Below are 23,371 nucleotides of genomic sequence, written 5' to 3' on the forward strand. Positions count from 1 at the left end.
GGAAAGTTCTCATTCCCAAGCTGCCAAGACAGGCCTAAACAGAACCCAGGATGGGGTGGGTCCGCTCTGCTCAGCATCAGAGAGCAACATCAGAGCTGGGTAGCCTGGACTGGACAGGGGTGGGGGTGCCAGGGTTTAAGGTGGGGGTGAAGTAGGGGTGTTCAGTGTTAACTTGCCCCTAGGAGCGACCTCAGGATGAGCCCCAGGAAGCTCTGGGGACAGAGGGACCTGAGGACAGGCCTGTCCTGTTCCCACAGACAGCGCTGGGGCCATCGTCAAGAGTTTCTTCCCTGTCAATCCACTCCACCCCAATTCCTAGCATAAAACCCACACTCTCAGGGCTTCCTCCTCCTGCCATGACCCCTGAGAGACCCTTGATTCACCGTAATTCCCATAAAGGCAGATGCTGCTTTCTATCTCATTATTCAAAACGCAAATTTTGGCTGAGAACACAAACTCTTTCTTTTAACAGGAGCCTGTGTGGGTACTGAAGTTTTCATTAAGAGTTCTAGGTGTTTTTGACAGCATTTGAGGGCCATTTTAGGTTTCTTCAGAGATGAAATACCTTAGGAGCAAGTTTGGTGCCAGGTACTGCCTGGTCAATATCTGGGCAATTCCACCCCTCCCCCAGTGGCACTTCCAGGACTCCCGAAACACTACCGTGACCTCCACTATCAGTTAACACTGATTGTTAGTGTCCCAGGCAGGGTTCCAAGCTTTCCCACTTATCTCATTTAGTCCTTACAACCACTTTACAAGGCAGGTGGAATTACCTCCATTTTACAAATGAGGATTCTGAGTCTTATCCAGGTGGAAACACCTGCCCAGATTCACAAGGGAAGCACGCTGCAGAGCCAGAATCAGCCCGCTGTTGGACCCTCGAGCTGTACTGCCCCAAGAACCAGACCAGAGCAGACCCCCTTGGTGGGGAGTATGGGGTGGGGAGGAGGGGGCCGAGACCCAGGGAGCATGCCCCAAGGCCTCTGGGTCGGGTGCGAGGGGCTCCTTCTTGGGTCTGTTTGCTCAAGGCTCAACTCGCCTGTCTTGGAAGAACTTACTTTGGTCACGTTTCCTTCCCTCGCCAGCTCGTGCACGGCTAGAATCTGGCAGGCATCAATATTGCTTTCATCTTTTTCTAGGATTCTGAAATAGGAAGAGGAGCCACGCGAATTAAGAGTATTGATAGGATGGAGTGGCTGCAACTGCTGCTTGTCTCCCGGTTCCCATTCTCCCTTCTTCCTTGAATAATGCTGCTGTCCTTTGATGTGACACAGTAGAACTGCCCCGTAGGGTTTCCTGGGCTGTGATCTTTACAGGAGCAGATCACCAGGTCTTCGTCATGCGGAGCTGTTGGGTGCGTCTGAACCCTCAACCATTGGATTAGCAACCAAATGCTTAACCGTTGTACCACCAGGGGTCCTTACTTTTTTTTATGTACGTGTATGCAGATGTATATATGGAAACCCTGGTGGTGCAGTGGTTAAGTGCTATGGCTGCTAACCAAAACACTGGCAGTTTGAATCTACCAGGTGCTCCTTGAAAACTCTATGGGGCAATTCTATTCTGTCCTATGGGGTCACTATAAGTTGGAATTGGCTAGACAGCAAAGGGTTTGGTTTGGTTTTTTGGTGTGTGTATATATACGTACAAAAAAAAAAATTTTTTTTTATATATATGTACAGATATATGTGTAAATATACATACTGTGCTTCAGATGAAGATTTCCAGAGCAAATTAGTTTCTCATTAAAAATTAATACACCTATTGTTTTGTAACATTGATTGCCAACCCTGCAACATGTCAACTCTCTCCCCTTCTCGACCTTGGGTTCCCCATTTCCATTCATCCAGCTTTCCTGTCCCCTCCTACCTTCTCGTCCTTGTCCAGGGTTCCTTTCTTTTAATAATAAAGCCAAAAACCAAACCCATGGCCGCTGAGTCAATTTCCAACTCATAGCAACCCTATAGGCCAGAATAGGGTTTTCTAGGCTGTAATCTTTACAGGAGCAGATGGCCAGGTCCTTGTTCTGTGGAGCCATTGGTGGGTTCAAACCACCAACATTTCGATTAGCAGTCAAGCGCTTAACCGTTGTGCTACCAGGGCTCTTTTCTTTTAATAATAAAACCAAAAACCAAATCCCTTTCTGTTCAGTCAATTCTGACTCATAATGACCATACAGGACAGAGTGGAACTGCCCCACAGAGTTTCCAAGGAGCATCTGGTAGCCGAACCGCCAACCTTTTGGTTAGCAGCCGTACCTCTTAACCACTAGGCCACCAGGGTTTCCACCTTCCAATAATAGAATTCCCAAGTTAGTCGGGCACACGGCTGCCCAGGATAAAGACTACATTTCCCAGCCTCCCTTGCAGCTTAGGCATAGCCAGGTGACTAAGTTCTGGCCAACGCGATGTACGTGAAAGTGGTAAGTGTGATTTCCAGTTGTGCCCTTAAACTAAAACAACATGCCCCCCATTTCTGCTCTTTCCTTCTTCCTGCTGGTGGGAATATGGACCGTGCAAGCAACATCCTAGAAACTACAGAACAATAAAACAAAAGGGGCCTGGAACCCTACAGAATTATGCGGCCATCCCAGCCCTGGACCAACAGCCAAACTTTTACCTGAGGCAGGAATAATCTGTGTTGTTTCAGCCATATATTTTGGGGATTGTTTTTGTTATATAAGCCTATTCATATCCCAACTAACACAGACATGACCATGACACCACAGTCTGGAAGTGGCCAGAGAGGCACTGGGGGCAGTCTGCAGCTGCAAGATAGAAAGGGAGCCTCGAATTCAATTAAGTGTCCTTGCCCACCCTCTGATCATACTATGGAGTTCTCTGTATTCTGTTCTTTTAGAGAACTTCTCATGTTTCAGCCTGGTCGGGGAATGGCCTTCTGCTGAATAGAGTTATTCTACTGAACACACGGAACTCCAACATGACAAAGCATATTCAACGTTCAAAGAGTTCTAACTATTTCTGATGATCAGAATGCAAGGTGAACCTTAAATACTTGAAAATTTTAAAAACACACTTTTAAATAACTTATGGATTAAAGAAGAATCAGAACGGATGTTAGAAAATTCTTAGAACAAAATGATCCTGAAAACACCACACATCAAAAGGTGAATACCGCTAAAATGGTACCTTGAGGGATACTCCTAGGCTTAAATGCTTACTTTAGAAAAGAAGATTGAGGATAGATGAGCCAGACAACCAACTCAAGAGTTAGAAAATAACAGAATAACTCTAAAAGAAAGTTGTCGTTAGGTGCTGTCGAGTCTGTTCCAACTCACAACGACCCCGTGTACGACAGAACAAAACAGTGCCCGGTCCTGCGCCATCCTCATAATCATTCCTATGCTTGAGCCCATTGTTGCAGCCACTGCAGCAATCCAACTCTTTGAGGGTCTTCCTCTTTTTCAATGACCTTCTACTTTACCAAGCAAGTTGGCAGGAAATAAGTTAAGAGCCGAAAGTAATAAATTAGAAAACAAAGATATACCCAAGAGGATCAACAAAACCCAAAGCTGGTTCTTTGCAAAGACTAATAAAAGAGAAAAGCTATTTTAAGATTGACGGAAAAAACAGAGATGTTAAGGGTGATGAAAAATTAGAAACAGATAGTGGTAAACGTTGTACAACATGGTGAACATAATTAATGGCAGTGAAATGTACACATAAAAAAGGCTGAAATGGCAAATACTTTGTTATACATGTGTATAAATATCCACAACAAAAATGAATAAATAAAAGAGAAGGAAAAAATTAAATATTTGGGACGAAAAGAGAAACACAGAGCAAAGAATTTAAAAAACAATGGGAAGGACTATATGACCATTTATTGTAAAAAGCTGAACTGGCAAAAGTTGTGTGATTGATAGATACATTTACAGCAACGATTAAAAAAAAAAAAAGAGTAGCTACTGAAGCTGCTTATGTACAACCAAACACCTTGTGGGATTTGGTTGTGTGGTTTGGACGTTTAGGGTCATGGTTTCATGGGACATCCCAGTTAATTGGCCTAATAACATGTTTAGTGCTTCTGTCCTACCTCCTAGTTTGCCTGGGGTCTTAGAAGCTTGCAAGACAATTGGTCTCTATTCACCTGGAGCAACAGAGGAAGGGCAGTCAGGAACGGAACGGGAGGAGGGTATGGCATGTGTGGCTGATGGCCTCTACGAACAACTGCCTCCTTTGCCATGAGACCAGAAGACCGGGACAGTGCCTGGCTACCATTAATGAACATTTGGATCAAAGATATCATAGAAGAATCCTGATCAAAAGGGAGAAAACGCAGAAAAGAATTTGAAATTCTCATGGACTCCAGACTTCCTGGAGCCACAAAGGGTGGATGAATCCCCAAGATAATAATTTGCCCTGAGATAATCCTTACAGCTTCAATCAAAAATATCCCCTTAAGTCTTCTTAAAACCAAACAATAGTTTAGCTCAACTAGTAAAAAAGGTCTGCCTTGAGCATTGTGCTCTTCAAAGAAGTATCTATATGAGATCAAATTGGTAACAGCAACTCAAAAGATGAGATAGGAACCTTAGGGGGCAGTGAGTTTATGTTAACAGGGGAGGGACAACTCAGAAAAGGAGGGTGAGAATGGTTGCACAACTCGAAGAATGTAATCAATGTCACTGAACTGTACATACAGAAATTAAAAAAAAAAAAAACGGGTTGAGAAGGGCAGGGTTCATAAAATAAACAAAAAACAACGAGAGAATACTAGGAACACCCCTAACTGTGAGAGTCTCCAGGTAGGAAAGTGCTATGTGGTTGGCACCAAACACTGTCTCCTTGCCCAAGGGCATGGCAGGGCCAGGGTAGGGCTGCTGCACACACCCACGGTGTGGCCTTCAGCCAGGTATCCTAAGGCTGAGCCTCCAAAGCAAACTCTTGATCCAGCTCACGCCAAGGACACTGGGCAGGTGTAACCACGAGAAACGGAACCAGCACAGGCAGCACACCTGTGGGCAGGGCAGAATCATTTTTGATTTGCTACCGCAGCACCTCTCTATAAGATTCAAATTCCAGTAATCATCAGAGAGCTTATCATCACTCCACAAGGAAAAAAGGGATTTGTTTGGGCTTTGTTTTTTGAGAACTGTGTTGTATATGATCACACAGCTCAGTTACAATTCAGAGTGATGATTCATGGTCATTAAGAAAGAAATAGTCTAAATAACTTTTAATGAGCAGGTAAGTATTATGCGTTTTAAGAATACTGAGATAAAAATACAATCCCTACCTACTATGCATTGCTGTTGAGTCAGTCCCAACTCATAGTGACCCTGTAATACAGAGTAGGACTGCTCCATTGAGTTTCCAAGAGCGCCTGGTGGATTCAAACTTTTGGTTAGCAGCCGTAGCGGTTAATCACTATGCCACCAGGATTTCCAAAAATACAATAGTTACAATAAAACATTAGAGTTTAAAGAGCTATCCCTCAGTTATCTAAAACATTCTGTTCTCAAAAAACCTTCCATCATCCATCTACGGTCAATTGATTTTTGACAAGCGTGCCAAGTTCATTCAATGGGGAAAGAACCGTCTTTTTAATGAATGGTGCCGGGACAATTGGATCTCCGCACGCAAAAGAGTGAAGTTGGAGCCATGATGTTAGATGCCATCAAGTCAGTTCTGACTCAGCAACTATACGTACAACAGAACAAAACACTACCCAGTCCAATGCCATCCTCACAATCGTTGCTATGTTTGAGTCCATTGTTGCTGCCACTGTGTCAGTCCATCTCATTGAGGGTCGTCTTCTTTTTTTTTTTTTTTCTACTTTACCAAGCATGACGTCCTTCTTCAGGGACTGATTCCTTCTGATAACATGTCCAAAGTATATGAGATGAAGTCTCTCCATCCTTGCTTCTAAGGAGCATTCTGGCTGTACTTCTTCCAAAACGGATTTGTTCGTTCTTCTGGCAGTCCACAATACACTCAATATTCTTTGCCAACACCATAATTCAAATACATCAATTCCTTTTCGGTCTTCCTTACTCATTGTCCAGCTTTTTCTTGCATATGAGATGACTCAAAATACCATGGCTTGGGTCAGGTGCACCTTAGTCCTCAAGGTGACATTTTTGCTTTTTAACAATTTAAACGAGTTTTTTGCAGCACATCTGCCCGATGCAATACGTCATTTGATTTCTTGACTGCTGCTTCCATGGGCGTTGACTATGGATCCAAGTAAAATGAAATTCTTGACAACTCCCACCTTTTTTCCAATTATCATGATGCTGCTTATTGGTCCAGTTGTAAGGATTTTTGTTTTCTTTATGTTGAGGTATAAATCCATACTGAAGGCTGTAGTCTTTGATCTTCATGAATAAGTGCTTCAAGTCCTCTTCTTTCAGTAAGCAAGGTTGTGTCATCTGTGTATCGAGGGTTGTTAATGAGTCTTCCTCCAATCCTGATGCCACGTTCTTCTTCACAGAGTCCAGCTTCTCAGATTTGCTCAACATACTTCACACCATACGTGAAAATCAATTCATAATAGACCAATGACCTAAACACAAAAGCTAAAACTCTTATAAGAAAATATAGAGGTAAAGCCTCAGGACATTGCTTTTGGCAATGGATTCTTAGATATGACACCAAAAGCAGAAGCAACAAAAGAAGTTGGACTTCATCAAAATTAAAAATTTTGTCCATCAAGGGACATTATCAAGAAAGTGAAAAGACAACCTACAAAATGGGAGAAAATACTTGGAAACGATATATCAAATAGGGACTTAATATCTAGAATATATAAAGAACTCCTACAACTCAACAACAAAAAGACGAACAATCCAATTTTAAATATGGGCAAAGGACTTGAACAGACATTTCTCCAAAAAAGATATACAAATAGCCAGTAAGCATATGAAAAGATGTCAACATCATTAGTCATTTATTGTTGTTGTGTGCCCCTGAGTTGATTTTTGACTTACATATACACAGCAAAACATATACCAATTCAATAGTTTCTACATGCACAATTTAGTGACACTGATTACACTCTTGGAGCTCTGCAATCATTCTCACCCCCCTTTTCTGAGTTGCTCCCCCTCATTAACATGAACTCACTGCCTCCTAAGGTTCCTATCTAATCTTTCAATTTGCTGTTATCAACCTGATCCCATATAGACAGGTCTTTAAAAAGCACAGTGCTCAAGGCAGACTTTTTTACTAGTTAAGCTGAACTGCTGTTTGGTTTTAAGAAGACGTCAGGGGATAATTTTGATTTAAGGTTTAAAGATTATCTCAGAGCAATAGTTCCAGGGGTTCATCCACCCTGTATGGCTCCAGGAAGTCTGGAATCCATGAGAATTTGGAATTCCGTTGTGCATTTTCTCCCTTTTGATCAGTATTCTTCTATGATATCTTCGATCCAAATGTTCAGTAAGGGTAGCCTGGCACCATCCCGGTCTTCTGGTCTCATGGCAAAGGAGGCAGTTGTTCATGGAGGCCATCAGCCACACATGCCATATCCTCCTCCTATTCCTGACTGCCCTTCCTCTGTTGCTCCAGGTGAATAGAGACCAGTTGTCTTGCAAGCTTCTAAAACCCCAAGCAAACTAGGAGGCAGAACAGAAGCACTGAACATGTTATTAGGCCGATTAACTGGGACGTCCCATGAAACCACGACCCTCAACCTCCAAACCAAGGAGCCACATTCCATCAGGTATTTGGCTGTACATAAGCAGCCGTAGCATCTACTTTTTTTTTTTTTTTTTATCACTGTTGTAAATATATCTACCACCCAACTTTTGCCAGTTCAACTTTTTACAGGTATTGACAGCAACTAAAATAACTGGATGTGCCACCCTAGTAAACTCCCCTTTTCCCCCTTCCTCCTGCCTGTAGCAACCACTAACAAACTTTAGTCTCTGTACCTTTGCCTCTTCTTGTCTTTTTCTATGAGTGAGGTCATACAATCACAAAAGGACAAATGTTGTATGTTTCCAAGCTCCATCCATACAGTAACGTGTATTAAGGCTTCATTTCTCCTACCAGCTGAGAAGTATTCCTTCGTACGTATGTAGGACGTGCTGTTCATCCATTCATCTGTGGATGAGCCTTTAGGTTGTTCCCACCTCCTGGCTACTGTGAACGGTGCTGCAGTGAACACGGGTGTATGTAAAAATGGCGCGGTGGGGGCATCTGACCTCCTCTAACTTCAGGAGAAGGGAGAATCATCATCACCATCCACGGCTAAGGCTGATGGCTCCTATGAGGCGGAGGACAGACATACCTTCACCCTTCAGCCTTCTTACCAATCCTGACACCAGCAGTCCCTCCCACAGCACTCTCTATTTTCTCTGCTGGGTTCAATAATTCATTGCAATGGCCACACAGAACTCACAGATAATACGATTATGGGGTTATTAAGGAAGTAACGGGTTACAGTTCAGGATTGGGAATGACTCAGGATACAGTCCTTCCATCAGGACATCAGTGTGCTCGCAGGCAGACCTCTACCTGGCCCTTGACCCTCTTGGGCAGGCCCAACTCCTGCCCTGCTCGGGCAAGTGTTACAAAGCTCTTTAGCTCCACTGATAAGTGCCCAGAGGTAGCTCACTCAGCCAGTAAGCCTGGGCCTGAAGGTGCTCAGCTCTCACTCCACGGGTTGGCACACCCACTATAACCACCTTACTCCATGGGCTGGGAAGTCCACTGCGCCATCTTGTGCCGGTCTCCTGGTTCTGCTGCCGCTGCTTCTCTGCTACTGATTCTTGCCATCTTATGCTGTCTCCGATGTTACAGCTCTCTCTGTCTTCTGGGTCTAGGAGTTTGCTAGAGCAGGGATCCTGGGTCCAGAGGATGCAGTCCATTCCTAGCTCTTCCTTTTTGGGGGTAGTGAGGTCCCCTCTCCCTCTGGGATGGCTCGTTTTAAGCTTAGCAGGATAACAGTACTCAACAATCCCCTAGTTAGGGTTCCATATGCCTTATTTGCATGGTCCCACCCCCAGGAGGGTACCATGCACCTTATCTGCATTATTAGCAAGCTATTCAATCCCCTTGGTGGGCCACAAATTTGCATAGTCCCACCCACTCATTGTGTGGGAGTCACAAAGGCCATGGCTAGAAGGGCCATATTAAGTATGGCCCTTTCAAGTCTTTTGGGTGTATACCTAGGAGACGAATTGCTGGGTTATATGGTTGTCCTATGGTTGTCCTGTTTGCCACAACAGCTGCACCATTTTGCATTCCCACAAGCAATGGATAAGGGTTCCAATTTCCCCACATTCTTGCCAACATTTGTTATTATTTTTTTTTTACCTCAGCCATCCTAGTTGGAGCAGAAACGGTATCTCATCGTGCATTTGATTTGCATCTGACGGCAAATCCCACTTCTGACACAGTTTCTTTGGAGTCTTGGTGGCACAATGGTTGGGAGCTATGGCTGCTAACCAAAACGTTGGCAGTTTGAATCCACCAGCTGCTCCTTGGTAACCCTATGAGGCAGTTCTACTCTGTTTTATAGAGTTGCTATGAGTTGCAATCAACTCGATGGCAACGGGTTTGGTTTTTTTTTTGGTTTGATGGCTAATGAGGCTGAGCGTCTTTTCATGTGTTTGGTGGCCATTTCAATGTCCTCTTTGGTGAAATGTCTATTCGGGTCCTTTGTTCACTTTATGATTGGGTTATTGATCTTTCTGTTGTTAAGCTGTCAAAGTTTTATATATATTTTGGTTATTAGAGTCCTGTTGGATGTGTAGTTTCTGAAGATATTCTCCCAGTTGGTAGCTTGTCTTTTTACTTTTTTGGTAAAGTTTTCTGATGGACAAGTTTTAAATTTTTACGAGGTCCCATTTATTTATTCTTTTGCTGTTTGTGCTTTTATTATGTTACATAATCCATTGTTGAAAGCCAAGCCTGACAGCGTTCCCCCCACTTGTTCTTCTAAAATTTTTATGGTTTTATAGTTTGCACATTTAGGTCCTTAATCTATTTTGAATTTGTTTTTGTGTGTAGTGTGAGGCATGGCAGCTGGTGGTTTCGAACTCCTGACCTTTCGGTTAGCAGTTATCACTTTAGCCACTGCATGACCAGGGCTCCTTGTAGCTGTACACCAAAAAACCAAACCTTTGGCCGTCGAGTTGATTCCAACTCATAGTGACCTACAGGACAGAGTAGAACTGCCCCATAGGGTTTCTGAGGAGCACTGGTGAATTCGAACTGTTGACCTTTTGGTTAACAGCCATAGCTCTTAACCACTATGCCAAGTGTGAATTCTTCTACTCTGTTCTCTTTCAACATCGTTTTAGTTATTTGGGGCCTCCTGTCATTCCTTATAAAGCTGAGGATTGGTGTTTCTACGTCTGTAAAGAAGGTTGTTGGAATTTTTGATCCGGACTACATTGAATCTATAGATCGTTTTGGGTGGTACTGACATCTTAACACTATTAAGTCTTCTAATCCATGAACATGGAAGATCTTCCCATTTATACAAGTCTTCTTTAATCTCTTTCAGCAGTATTTTACAGTTTTCATTGTATAAGTCCTTCACATTCCTGGTTGGATTTATTCCTAGGCATTTTATTCTCTCAGATGCTACTATAAATGCAATCGTTTCCCTAATTTCTCTTTCAGGTTTCTCATTGCTGGTGTATGAAAACCCAAATGACTTTTATCTGTTGACTTGCACCCTGCGACTTTGCTAAATTCCTCTATTAGCTCTAGAAATTTTCTTGTGGACTCTTGGGGAGTTTCTACATATGGGATCATATCATTTGTTGGCTGTAATCTTTACAGGAGATAGCCAGGTCTTTCACCCATGAAGCTTCTGAGTGGGTCTGAACCACAAACGTTTCAGTTAGCAGCTGAGTGCCTAACCACTGCACCACCAAACCTCTCTCATTAGTCATTACCCATAAAACCCATTGCCGTTGAGTCGATTCCGGCTCCCAGTGACCCTACGGGACACAGTAGAACTTCCCCATAGAGTTTCCGAGGACTGCCTGGTGGATTCAAACTGCTGACCTTTTGGTTAGCAGCCATAGCACTTAACAACTATACCACCCAATAGTCACTAGGGAAGTGCAACTCAAAACCACAATGAGAGATTGCTTCACACCCACTAGGATGGCTATTATTAAAAAAAAAAAAAAGGAAGAAAAGAAAAATAAGTGTTAGCAAGGATGTGGTGACATGGGAATGAACCCTCATCCATCACTGGTGGGAATGCACAACGCTGAAACCTCTGAGGAAAACCGTTTGGTGGTTCCTCAAAAAGTTAAATGTAGGGTTACCAAAGGCCCAGCAACTCCACTCCTGGGAATATTCCCAAAAGAACTGAAAGCAGGGACTCAAACAGGTACCTGTACACCAGTGTTTGTTGCACCATTATTCACAATAGCCAAAAGGTGGAAACGACCCAAGCGTGCATCAACAGGTGAAGGGATAAACAAAGTACGGGATATACACACACGGGAATATCACTCAGCCGTAAGGAGAAATGAAATCCTGACACGTTATGACATGGATGAACCTTGGAAACACCATGCTAAGTGCAGTCAGACACAAAAGGGCAAATACCGTATGATTCCACTGACATGAAATAGCTAGAACAGGCATAATGCATAGAGACTCAAGTTTATTAGTGGTTACCGGGGTGGGGGGAGAGGGCAACAGGGAGTCAAAAAAGAAAGAAAGGAGATATAGGTAAGTCCAGCTACTGATGAGTGGGGACAGGAAACGACCAGAAAACCCTAAGGTCAGTTATAGCCACAGCACGTACCTGCCACGTGTTTCTCCAGAAGCAGTAAAACCGCCATCATGAAAGGTACAGGTGACAGTGCCCGAGAGATGACACACATGACAAATACGCTGTATTCACTGAAGAGATGCTCTCCACCATTTTGTCAGCTCCTCTGTGAATACCTGGATCCAGGTACTCAACTGTCATTTCATCAAGTCTCTCTTTCATTCTCACACGCACACCCCGTAAGTATATCATAACATGATAAAGACACTTCTAACTTTTCTACAGAAATCCAGAAATACAGGCTCCCACGAATTAAGTATACTAAACGATCACACAGTGCTATTAGGAACCTCGTAAATTACTACAGGAGCCCCGGTGGTGCGGTGGTTAAGAGCTCAGCTGCTAACCAAAAGGTCAGCAGTTCAAATTCACCAGCTGCTCCTTGGAAACCCTGTGGGGCAGTTCTACTCTGTCCTGTAGGGTCGCTAAGAGTCGGAATCAACTCCACGACAACAGGTTTGGCTTTTTAAAACTACTATAAGCATTTTGGAAACCCTGGTGGTGCAGCGGTTAAGAGCTCGGCTGCTCACCAAAAGGTCAGCAGTTTGAATTCCCCAGGCACTCCTCGGAATCCCTATGGGGCAGTTCTACTCTGTCCTATAGGGTCGCTAAGAGTCCAAATCGACTCAGTGGCAACGGGTCTTGTTTTTGTTTGGTTTTGGTTTATAATCATTAGATTCATCATAGAGTATGTTTGAAAAATAAAAATACTTCCGATGTATCTATTAATGGACCAGAAAAAAAAAAAAAAAGACCTTTCATCAAACACCCCCCCCCCCCCTTAAGCCTGTCTTTGTTTCTATTTGCAAGGACAATGCCGCAAAGATCACCCTACAATGGGTGTGTGGCTTGGACAAGTCCCAGTAACTCCTTAACTCTCTGCTTCCTGGCTTGTGATCCCAGCCTGCTCCTAAGACTCTTCTCTCAAAGTCAATGTTATGGATCGAAATGTGCCCCCCACACCCCCCCCAAATATATGCAGGAATCTTAAATCCTAATACCTATACCCATGGATATAATCCTATTTGGAAACGGTGTTTTCTCTGTTATGTTAGGAGTCCTACAGGCACAGTGGTTAAGTGTTCTGCTGCTAACCAAAAAGTCAGCAGTTCAAATCCACCAGCCTCTTCTTGGAAACCCTATGGGGCAGTTCTACTCTATCCTATAGGGTTGCTATGAGTTGGAATGGGCTCTACAGCAATGGGTTTGGTTGTTGGTTGTTATGTTAATGAAACCATTATCAGCGCACGGTGTGTCCTAAACCAATCACTTCTGAGTTATGAGGAGCAGCTTAGACACACAGACCGGAGCACAAGCGGGGGTGACAGGCTGCCAACCAAGGAATGCTGGGGGCACAGAAGCTAAGGCAAGGCCCTTCCACAGAGCTGACAGAGCAAGCTTTTCCCTAGAGCCAGTGCCCTGAATTGGGACTTCTAACCTCCTGAACTGTGAGGAAATAGATTTCTGTTGGTTGAAGCCGCTCACTTGCAGTAATTCTGTTATAGCAGCAACAGGTGACCAAGACAGTCATCAAAGACATTTCTTCCCCAAAATTCTTTAATGAAAACAGCCTCTTCTTAAACTGTATCATAACCGTAGCTAAGAAAAAAATTAAATAATACTGTAGTCCCTAGTCTCCCTCTCCCCTCACTGCCCACGGGCAACTGCTTTGCTTGGATCACACTTCTTTCTTTGGGTTCTTTTGGAGGGTCCCCCATCTCTCCGCTAAACAGCACGCCTCTAGTTCTTGCTTTACCATCGCGGGCTGCAGCTTCTGGCCTCCTGCTATGACGGGTGTTTATTTCGATTCCCTTGCACCAACCTTCTCTCTCCTGCCCCCTCACTATGATGGTATCACTCTTCGTCATGCCTGTGTTGGTGATATCGGCCTTCATATCTTGTTCCATCAGGTACAGACCGTCTCTCCCACCTCCCAGCCTTGTAGGATGGAAGCATATTAGCACCCTTGGCCTGGAGATGAAGGAAGCCGCCCATGTCTGCAGTGGCAGCCGCGCTTCACCTCTGTCCGCACCCTCGGCCTAGAAGGGAAGGAAGCCGCCCACGTCTGCAGTGGCAGCCACCCCTCACCTTTGTCCGCACCCTTGGCCTGGAAGGGAAGGAAGCCGCTCACGTCTGCAGTGGCAGCCGCCCCTCACCTCTGTCCTGTTTCTACCGTCTGCTCCCAGTCCTGCCTCGCCAGGAACAGCTGCATCTTCAAGACCAAGGCCGGCAGGAAGCCTGCTGAGGCCACGGCCATCTGGTTCACCACCTCCAGGGCCCCCGAGTAGTTCTGCTGCATCATGAGGTACGTAGCCTGTCGAGAGGGAGTGAGAGAGAAGAGCCTCCGTGTCCATGCCTTGAAGGGAGATGGGGTGCACCCCAGGTCTCACGCAGGACAGGGAGTCTAGCGCGTGGGCACTGTGGGTCCCCTCAGCTGGACCAGGGTGCCCTCAGGCCCTGGCCAGGCCAGTAGCCCTCGCGCCCCTTGGGGATAGTGCCACCCCTCAAAGCGACAAATAAACATCCACTGCGGCCTTGGGTTCCTAGCTGGGGAAGGTGGGGGTTCCAGGGAGACAGCGGAGTCCTAAGCTTGTGAAACTCATCAGGCCTAGAACGGGCCAAGGCCATGTGAGGACCACTGTGAGGGGCAGAGCTGGGGTCACCGAGCACTTTCCAATTCCACAAATTGGTCATTCATTTTCCCTTTGCTTTTCTGAATTTTGTCACCGAAAACTGTTCCGTTAACCCACCGCCACGTAGCTGATTCTGATTCACGGCAACCTGACACATTACAGAGTAGAACTGAGCTCCATTGGCTTTTCTTGGCTGTGATCTTTACGGAAGCAGCTTGCCAGACCTTTCTTCCGTGGAGCTGTTGGGCTTGGACTGCCAACCTTTTGGATGGCGGTTTATGCCACCCAGGGACCTTGGTGGAAACTGCTCACCGGGGCCCGATTTGGCAACTTTGGGTCAGTTAGGCTTTGTGGGAGACTCCCTTCAGAGCAAGACCTGGAGTGTTTCTTTGCCAGGGCCCCCTGGGTGGGGTCACGGCCCCCACCAGGCACTGCGCCAGTCCCTGCTCCAGGTTCTCCTGGTGCACCGTGACACAGGTGCCTGAGGAGCAGAAGGCAGAGCTTCTAGGAGTCTTGACATTGTTGTACTCTGAAAGGATGGCTGCCATCAGACACCCAGTGACCCTCCGTGAACAGGCTTCTCACCAGAAGTAAGAGGAGGACATTCTAAATAAAGATGTGAGCATAAACACGTCCACCACGGCACTCTAACACTGTGAAACCAGGAACACCCCCGATATCCAAAAATAGGGGGTGGTTATTTTTTTTTAGTAAATTACATTATACCCATACAACGGAGCTTTATATACACATATAAGATGGCATGTGTACATGACAAAATGTTACATCAAGAAAAGGAAGCCAGATGACATATGCCCCATGGCTAAAACTACATGAACACCACCACCTCCCAGCCTGCAGTGGGTGTTGGGCGCAGTCCCCTTCTGGACCAGGAGAGTCGGCAGCTGGTAGCTCTCAGCTGAGCCTCCCTCTTGGGATCGTCCAAGGTCACACCCCCTCCCAGGTACAGCCCACATCTGTCCTGTCCATCCGGTGGCTTGTCAGGGAGGGTGTTAGAAGGCCAGCCTGGCTCCAGGGTTCCCCGAGGGGCCGGCTGAGTCCTTTGCTGTGTGTTATGGACTGAACTGTGTCCCTAAACACTATGTGTCGTAAACCCTACCATACAGCCAGTGATAATCCCATTTGGGAATGGGTTCTCTGTTATGTTAATGAGGCAGTAGTAGTGTTTAACCCATTGCCCTGGGGTCCATTCCAACTCATAGTCAGACCCTATATGACAGAGTAGAACTGCCCCATAGGGTTTCCAAATAGCAGCTGGTGAATTTGAACTGCCAACTTTTTGGTCAGCCGCCAAGCTCTTAACCACTGCGCCACTAGGGCTCCAGTATTAGTGTAGGGTGTGTTTTAAGTCAATCTCTTTTGAGGTTTACAAGGGCAGATCAGCAAGCAGCAAGCAAGGAGAGATGTGGGAAGACAGATGCCAGGCCACGTGAGATCTCTATGGAGCCAAGGAAAAGAAGCTGGAAAGAGACAAGGACCCCCAGAGCTGAGAGAGGAAGTCTTCCCCTGGAGCCGGAGCCCTGAATTCAGACTTCTAGCCTCCTAAACTGTGAGAACATGAATTTCTGTTTGTTAAAGGCACCCACTGGTGGTGCTTCTGTTACAGCAGCAGGACAGAGCTGAAACATGGTGACTGCGTCACAGCCAGCTTCTCCCTGCGCCCAGTCCCGCTCTCGCCGTTCCTCCCAAATGGGGAGGTCCCAAGGACACTCTCTGACAAACCAAATGCGTGATAACCTCTGTGTCTCCTGCTTCCTAGAAAACCAACCCCAGGCACACCTTGAACCTACACATAGAAAACAGACTGCAAGGCGCTGAGTCGTTTGGGGATGGTGGGGCTGAATCTGTCTTTTAAATTCACCTTTTGACTTTTTTTTTATTTAAAGGTTTCTGGGTTTTTAACGAGTATGTATCCATTTTATAAGAAAAAATTTACAACCTAAGAAGATTGTTTTTCTCTCAAAGGTTGATTCGATAAGGGTCACGTAAGAAAAAATGAACTTAATTTAAATTTAAAGGTCCCTGGTGGCGCAGTGGTTAAGTGTTTGGCTGCTAACCAAAAGGTCGGCAGTTCAAATCTATAGCCGCTCCTTGGAAACCCTATGGGGCAGTTCTACTCTGCTCTATGGGGTTGCTATGAGTTGAAATTGACTCAATGGGAACACGTTTTTTTTAAGGTGGTGCAAATGGTTTGCTCTTGACTGCTAAACTGAGGGTTGGAGGTTCGAACCCACCCAGCACTACCACGGAAGAGAGGCCTAGTGATCTGTTTCCATAAAGATTAAAGCCAAGAAAACCCTCATTTCTACTCTGAAACATGTGGGGTCACCAGGAGTCAGAATCAACTTGACAGCAACTAGCAACAATTTAAATTAAGATCAAAGAATTCAAGACATATAATAAAATGTATACTTTGATGGCTAACTAAGTGAATTTAAAAGACATGGACAGAAGAGGAGAAAAGCAAAATGAAGAGGGTGAAAGAAGGATCCAGAGAAGAGAGGCAGTGAGTGAAACCCAGACAAACCCAAAACGAAAGCCTGAGGGAGTCAAGGAGGATGGACCCCGAGAAGGAGACCCTGGGAAGATCCCCATACAGAATGAGACAGAAACTGAGGCCTCGCAGGAAGGCATGTGAGAACAGGCGTGGGCCTGGGCTGCTGTGTGTTCTTGGCTAGTCACTGACCCTCTCTGGGCCTCTGCTCCTCATCTACCAGGTGAGGGGCCTGGAGACCAAGGGTCTAGCCTGAGGCCATCTGGTCGGTCTCTGGCTCTGGTCACCTAGCTAGGGATACTCCCTCCCCTCTCCCCACTGCCCACCTTTCCCATCATCCCCAGCACATCCTTGGTGTCCTGAATTCCTTGTTCCAGGTACTTGATGGATTTCTTCACTGTGTGGGGCTTGTCCGAGGTTAGGTCCATCCAGCCTCTGAGCACGTAGCCCTGGACGAGAAGAAGATGACAGACGGAGACCTTGGTTCTTCACAGCCTGGGCCCAGCCTGGCCCTCCTGCCTCATGTTCCAGTCCTTGCCAATCCCACCCGAGACCCTGCCAGACACAGCTGCTATGGGACAGCCAGGCTCTCTTACCACCAGGACTTCCTATCCACTGTTCCACTGCCTGGAGAGTGGTTCCTATCCCCTCCCCAACCAGTCTCTTCACCTGATTAACTACTACTGGTAGTCTTCAAAGCACAGCCTGGGAGGGCCCTCCTCCAGGAAGCCTTCCCCACCTTTCGGGCAGAGAAAGGAACCTTCCCTGAGCCCTCTTCAGCTCGCCACCACTACCCTGACAGAGGCCCTCCCACTCACTCCCACTCACTCCTCTGTCCCCCTACAAGTCAGGGAGGAGCACAGGGGCAGAGGCTCCCCAATCCTTAGACCAGCCGGGGGTCAGCCTGCATGTGAACTCCAGGAACACCCTCCGAGTGGGTGCGCCAGAGCCATTCTGTGCTCACGAGCCCTTTGCCAGCTCCTGTCTGCCCTTCACCCAGCCTCTCCTGGCAGATGGGAGGCCAGGCACGGGAAGGAAGACCAGAGGGGCACTTGGAAGACCTCTGCCCTGAAGCATCCCTAGATAGCCAGGCCGGTGCTTCTCAGCTCTTCACGAGTGCCTTTCTGAGGAGCCCTGGTGGCTAGTGGTGTACACGGTTAAGTGCTCAGCTGCTAGCTAAAAGGCTGGTGGTTTGAATCCACCCAGTGGCTCCATAAGAGGAAGACCTGGTGATCTGCTCCCATAAAGATTACAGCCTAGAAAACCCTATGGGGCAGTTCTACTCTGTCACCTGGGGTTGCTGTGGTTGGGGTTGACTCGATGGCACACAACAACACAGAGCCTTTCTAAACAGATTTCTTAATCAACTACCCACAAGACATTTCAACACGTATCTATTTATATATGGTACGTGTACCTGTATTTTATACATAAAAAGTTGTTTTCTTTTTGCCCCCTCCAAGGACCAGATTTTCCCCCCTTGGGAGTGATGTGACCCCAAAATGAACGTGTGGCCTAGACTGAGGCTTCCGACTGCACTGTTAGTACTCAGTCCTTCGGTCGAGCAGCGTTCTCTTTGTAAAGCTGGCCTCTCAGGAGGAAGAAGTCCTGTAGCCATCTCAACACTTCAGCAGGAATGAAGGGAGAGGGCCTGTGTCACCACGAACAAGCCTGCTGACTTCCCTCCCCTTTGAGAAAAGTGAATGATGGGCTCCCAAAGCGAAACGGCTGGGAGGGGCCCTGGCATCCAGGCTGGGAGGGGCCCTGGCACCCAGGCTGGGAGGGGCCCTGGCACCCAGGCTGGGAGGGGCCCTGGCACCCAGGCTGGGAGGGGCCCTGGCACCCAGGCTGGGAGGGGCCCTGGCACCCAGGCTGGGAGGGGCCCTGGCACCCAGGCTGGGAGGGGCCCTGGCACCCAGGCTGGGAGGGGCCCTGGCACCCAGGCTGGGAGGGGCCCTGGCACCCAGGCTGGGAGGGGCCCTGGCACCCAGGCTGGGAGGGGCCCTGGCACCCAGGCTGGGAGGGGCCCTGGCACCCAGGCTGGGAGGGGCCCTGGCATCCAGGCTGGGAGGGGCCCTGGCACCCAGGCTGGGAGGGGCCCTGGCACCCAGGCTGGGAGGGGCCCTGGCATCCAGGCTGGCTCCTGTCACTCTGGGGCTCGAGTCTCTCGTTTCTCCCACTCTCTGGGTACAAGTCTCAGCAATGCCTCTCGGGGTCTCCCCTCCGCTTCCCAGTCAGTGTTCCTAGGGGCTCCACAGGTGAGAGGGGGAGCTTTAGGGGCTTGGGGGTGGAGGCGCCAAGCCAGTTACAGGCACGAACGCTGACAGGACAGCAATGTCCAGGTGAGCGAGGTGGGCTGGGTATGAGGCGCTAGGGACTGGTAGAGACTGTGGCAAACCAGGCAGTAGGCACATCCAGCCTATTGCTGCCAGGAGGGAATGCAGGCCCAGAGTGACCAGACCATGTGAGTTTCCAAAAAAAAAAAAAAAAAAAAACCAAGTCAGCAACTAATTAAAGATCTTTTAAAAATACAGTTCAGGCCCTAGAAAACCCATCTGCAGATTGGACTCTGCAGACAACTGCTGACGGATAACTGCTACTAAACCCTGAGACAATGAGGGTGGGCTGCCTGTGGGATCAGGGGCCTCTTGAAGCCTGGGGGTGACCCTCCCCCAGTTCCTGGGCCTTCCTGGGGGCAGCAGGCCACCGCACCGAGCTGTGTTTGCATGCAGCTCTGACAGCTGCCCTCCTCCCCCGCTGATGCCCAGGGCACCCACCTCTCTGGAGCCACTGGAGACTTTCAGCATGCGGTCGATGTACTCCTTGGCTTTGTCATGGCGGCCCATGAGCCAGAGGAAAAGACCCGCGTAGTACAGGGCAGCCCCGCCGGCTGTCTTGCGGACTTCTTTCAGGCTGCTCTCGAGCTCCTGGAGGGCTTCTCGGTCTGTAAATCCGAGAATGGAGGAGGAAGAGTCAGGGGACAGTGGCCACTCCTTGCCAACCAACAGCCTCTGCAGAGCACGGACACCTCCTCCGGCAGCCCTGGGGGCTAGGTCTCTGAAGGGGGACCTCTCTTTCCCTGCTGGACCACAGCTGGCTGAGCGTGGTGCACTCACCGATGGCTTCACAGCGCTTGTGAGCGTAAATGAGGGCCATGATGGCGCACAGGGACACGTCTGGGTGGTTCCGGATGTTCTCCAGGTCACTGATGGCTTCCTGGATGCGCTCTGCAAAGACAGCCACACATAGTTATGCCCTCGGGCTCCAGGTTCAGAGGGCAGAAGGCTCCAGGGCAGTCACATGAGAGACCTCAGGGCTAGCCCAGGGCAGCACCGTCTGTCTTCTCCCCCAGAGTCACTGGCCTGAGCTTCTGAAAGGTCCTCTTGGATGTGGGTGGACGTGTATGCCCAGTGACCTGAGTTCCCTGAGGACTGAGGCTCCCTGAAAGGGCTGTTGGCACCATGGTCCAGCTTCCCAGGCCTAGAAGGCTTGGAGCTGAGAGATCTGAGGTACAACTGCCAGGCTAGGGTTATTGGCTGGGGGTCAGTTCTGAAGAATGCACCTCGGGACACTCCCAGCTGCTCAAAGGCCACTGAGTACACTCATCCTCCCATGTCCACTGACACTGGCCACGGGCAGTTCAGCCGGCCCCCCGCCCAGATGACCTTTGAATGTCAGTGAGTCAGCACCTCCATGGGCCCACTTCTCGCCTTCCTTGCACCTGTACTGCACCTGACCAGCACCCACACCTACCACTTCCTCCTTTTTTTCTTGTGTTACTGGCTCCCAGTTTCCAAGCCTGGGACTAATTTAATAGTCATGCAGTCATAGCTCCACCCACTCATTTTACAGATGGGAAAACTGAGGCACAGCACAGAAATAGAACCTCTCTAAGGTCTCGCCAGTCACCTAGATATGGATGACACAAGCTTCTGGGGGAATTCTAGCTAGGAGTCTAAGACTGTTTCCATGGGAACATAATTGTGGTGTAAGCAGGCACCCAAGGACTGTTTGTTAGGGCTGGGCTAGGGCCTGGGGTCAGCAGCTAAGACTGCCGAGTTCTTACCTTCCCTGAGGACTCCGTAGGCTTTAAAGAACTGAAGCACAGGGTCATTGCTGAATTTCTCCAGGCCCATGGCTGCAGCATGCTGCACATGGCGGAAGTACTTTTCCTGGCTGTAGTAAATGATTCCAGCCTGTGTGGAAGAAGACACAGTGGCCCCAGTGCCACTCTGTCTCTGTTTCCCTCTGTGCTCCCACCCCCTCCGCGTTCCTCCTCAGTTCTGCATAAAGAAGAGAAAGAGAACGCCCAGCCTCATCCTGTCCCAAAGCAGCTCTGGGGGCGGCTCTGTGCAGCTCCCCAGAGAACCTGCAGCGGCCCTGGGGGTGGCTCCATGCAGCTCCCCTGAGAACCTGCAGCGGCTCTGGGGGTGGCTCCATGCAGCTCCCCTGAGAACCTGCAGCGGCTCTGGGGGTGGCTCCATGCAGCTCCCCTGAGAACCTGCAGCGGCTCTGGGGGTGGCTCCATGCAGCTCCCCTGAGAACCTGCAGCGGCTCTGGGGGTGGCTCCATGCAGCTCCCCGAGAACCTGCAGCGGCTCTGAGGGTGGCTCCATGCAGCTCCCCTGAGAACCTGCAGCGGCTCTGGGGGTGGCTCCATGCAGCTCCCCTGAGAACCTGCAGCGGCTCTGGGGGTGGCTCCATGCAGCTCCCCTGAGAACCTGCAGCGGCTCTGGGGGTGGCTCCATGCAGCTCCCCTGAGAACCTGCAGCGGCTCTGGGGGTGGCTCCATGCAGCTCCCCTGAGAACCTGCAGTGGCTCTGGGGGTGGCTCCATGCAGCTCCCCAGAGAACCTGCAGCGGCTCTGGGGGTGGCTCTGTGCAGTTTCCCTGAGAACCCGCAGCGGCTCTGGGGGCAGCTCCGTGCAATTTCCCTAAGAAGCAGCTGCGAGGTGTTTGTTTTAGAATCATCAGCAAATCCAGCTTGAAATGTGACGTGGAATTCATCTCAGGTTTTGCCTAAGAGAAAGGGAATATGGGAAAAGAGAGAAGACGGATAACAAAAAAACTCGTATCAACAGTTATGGTTACGAGTGACTGTGTGCTTACCACCTGCTGGGAACCATACCAAGGACTTTTACAGACAAGGAAGCTGAGGCCCGTGGAGACTATGGCTTGACAAAGGTCATACGCTGGTGGGACTAAGATTTCAGAGCTAAGTCTCACTTCCTCCAAGGTCTGTAGGTGCTGAGGTTGGGGATAGATGTGGTCGGACTGTGAACAACCTCGTAGGCCGTATGAAAGAGTTCAGATACGGTGATAAAAGGATTTAGAATGGCTTTAAGCAGGGAAGATATGGGATCAGATGTGTGTTTTTTAAAAAAACAAGTCTGCTGTCTTGTGTGTGCGTGTGTGTTTACTGCTGGTGAACAGAGCTGAAGCAGAGAAACCAGTTGGGAGGGAGGCTGTTGCAGGTGCCTAGAGCTGAAATGGTAGTGGTGCTGGGTTAGGAGTCAGAAAAAACCAGATAACTCACCAGACATTTAAAGCAAAAAACCAACCAACCAACCAACCAACCAACCAACCAACCAAGCCCACTGCTGTGGAGAGGATTCCGACTCATAGCGATCCTACAGGACAGAGTTGAACTGCCCCACAGAGTTTCCAAGGAGCGCCTGGTGGATTCGAACTGCAGACCTTTCAGTTAACAGCCCTAGCACTTAACCACTACGCCTCCAGGGTTTCCCACGAGACATTCAGGAGCTGATGCTTCTTGCTGATGGACAGGGCTGCGAGGTGGGTAAGGGAAGAGGTAGGAGATAAGCCTGGGGGGTCAAACGGCGCTGCCATCTACCGAGGCGCGGACGCACAAGAGGCGGACGCCGGGACGGTGGCGAGACAATGGAGACGGGCTCTGGACGCGCTGGCTTGGGGGAGCTCAGGAGGGAGGACAGGTGAGCGATCTGGGGCCCAGGGTGCATGGAGGGCACCCGAGAGGATGCACTCGCCAGGGAGAGGCCAGGACCGCCCGTAGCGGCCGGGGACAGAGAAGGGCGGGCGGAGCGGGCAGCACGAGCGGCCACGGAGACGGCAGGGGAGCGAGGCTCAGGGCGCGGGGGCGCGGGCCGGGCGGGGCGTCCCGGAGGGGGCGGCCTGCAGCGACGGGCCCACGCACCACAAGAAAGGAGTCGTCGCCGCTCATCTCCGGCCGAAGGCGGCTCCGAGGCGCTGGCGGGGCCGCGCGGGGCCGGGCGCCCGAGTCGGGGTCCTGGGCACGCCTCTCCAGGACGGAAGCTGGGGGCGTGCGCGTCCTTGGAAACGGAGCTCAGGCCGGTTGCTAAGAGGTGGCGTCAGAGGCACGCGCCCCACGTGACCGGACGTCGTAATCAACTCAGAGAGAGCGTCGCCCACGTGGCCAGGCCCTGGTAATCGAGCCCCGAGAGAGCGCGTCTG

The 23,371-nt window shown here is 49.0% G+C and overlaps 1 protein-coding gene across 2 annotated transcripts in view; it reads right to left on the reverse strand.

Annotated features, from left to right (window-relative positions):
• The window catches only part of TTC21A (tetratricopeptide repeat domain 21A), a 55,237-nt gene extending 31,955 nt beyond the window's left edge, over positions 1-23,282 (reverse strand). For both annotated transcript variants that reach the window (XM_049870862.1, XM_049870861.1), the window contains exons 1-7: positions 23,094-23,282; positions 20,987-21,116; positions 20,037-20,147; positions 19,698-19,864; positions 17,247-17,369; positions 13,929-14,086; positions 1,059-1,143 (exon numbers count right to left, since the gene is read on the reverse strand). In XM_049870862.1, the coding sequence (XP_049726819.1) occupies positions 1,059-1,143; positions 13,929-14,086; positions 17,247-17,369; positions 19,698-19,864; positions 20,037-20,147; positions 20,987-21,116; positions 23,094-23,120 (801 nt within the window). In that variant the 5' untranslated portion in view covers positions 23,121-23,282. The remainder of the gene's footprint in view (positions 1-1,058; positions 1,144-13,928; positions 14,087-17,246; positions 17,370-19,697; positions 19,865-20,036; positions 20,148-20,986; positions 21,117-23,093) is intronic.
• Between the last annotated feature and the right edge of the window lie 89 nt (positions 23,283-23,371).

Source organism: Elephas maximus, chromosome 27, assembly GCF_024166365.1.
Source record: "Elephas maximus indicus isolate mEleMax1 chromosome 27, mEleMax1 primary haplotype, whole genome shotgun sequence".
NCBI lineage: Eukaryota > Metazoa > Chordata > Mammalia > Proboscidea > Elephantidae > Elephas > Elephas maximus.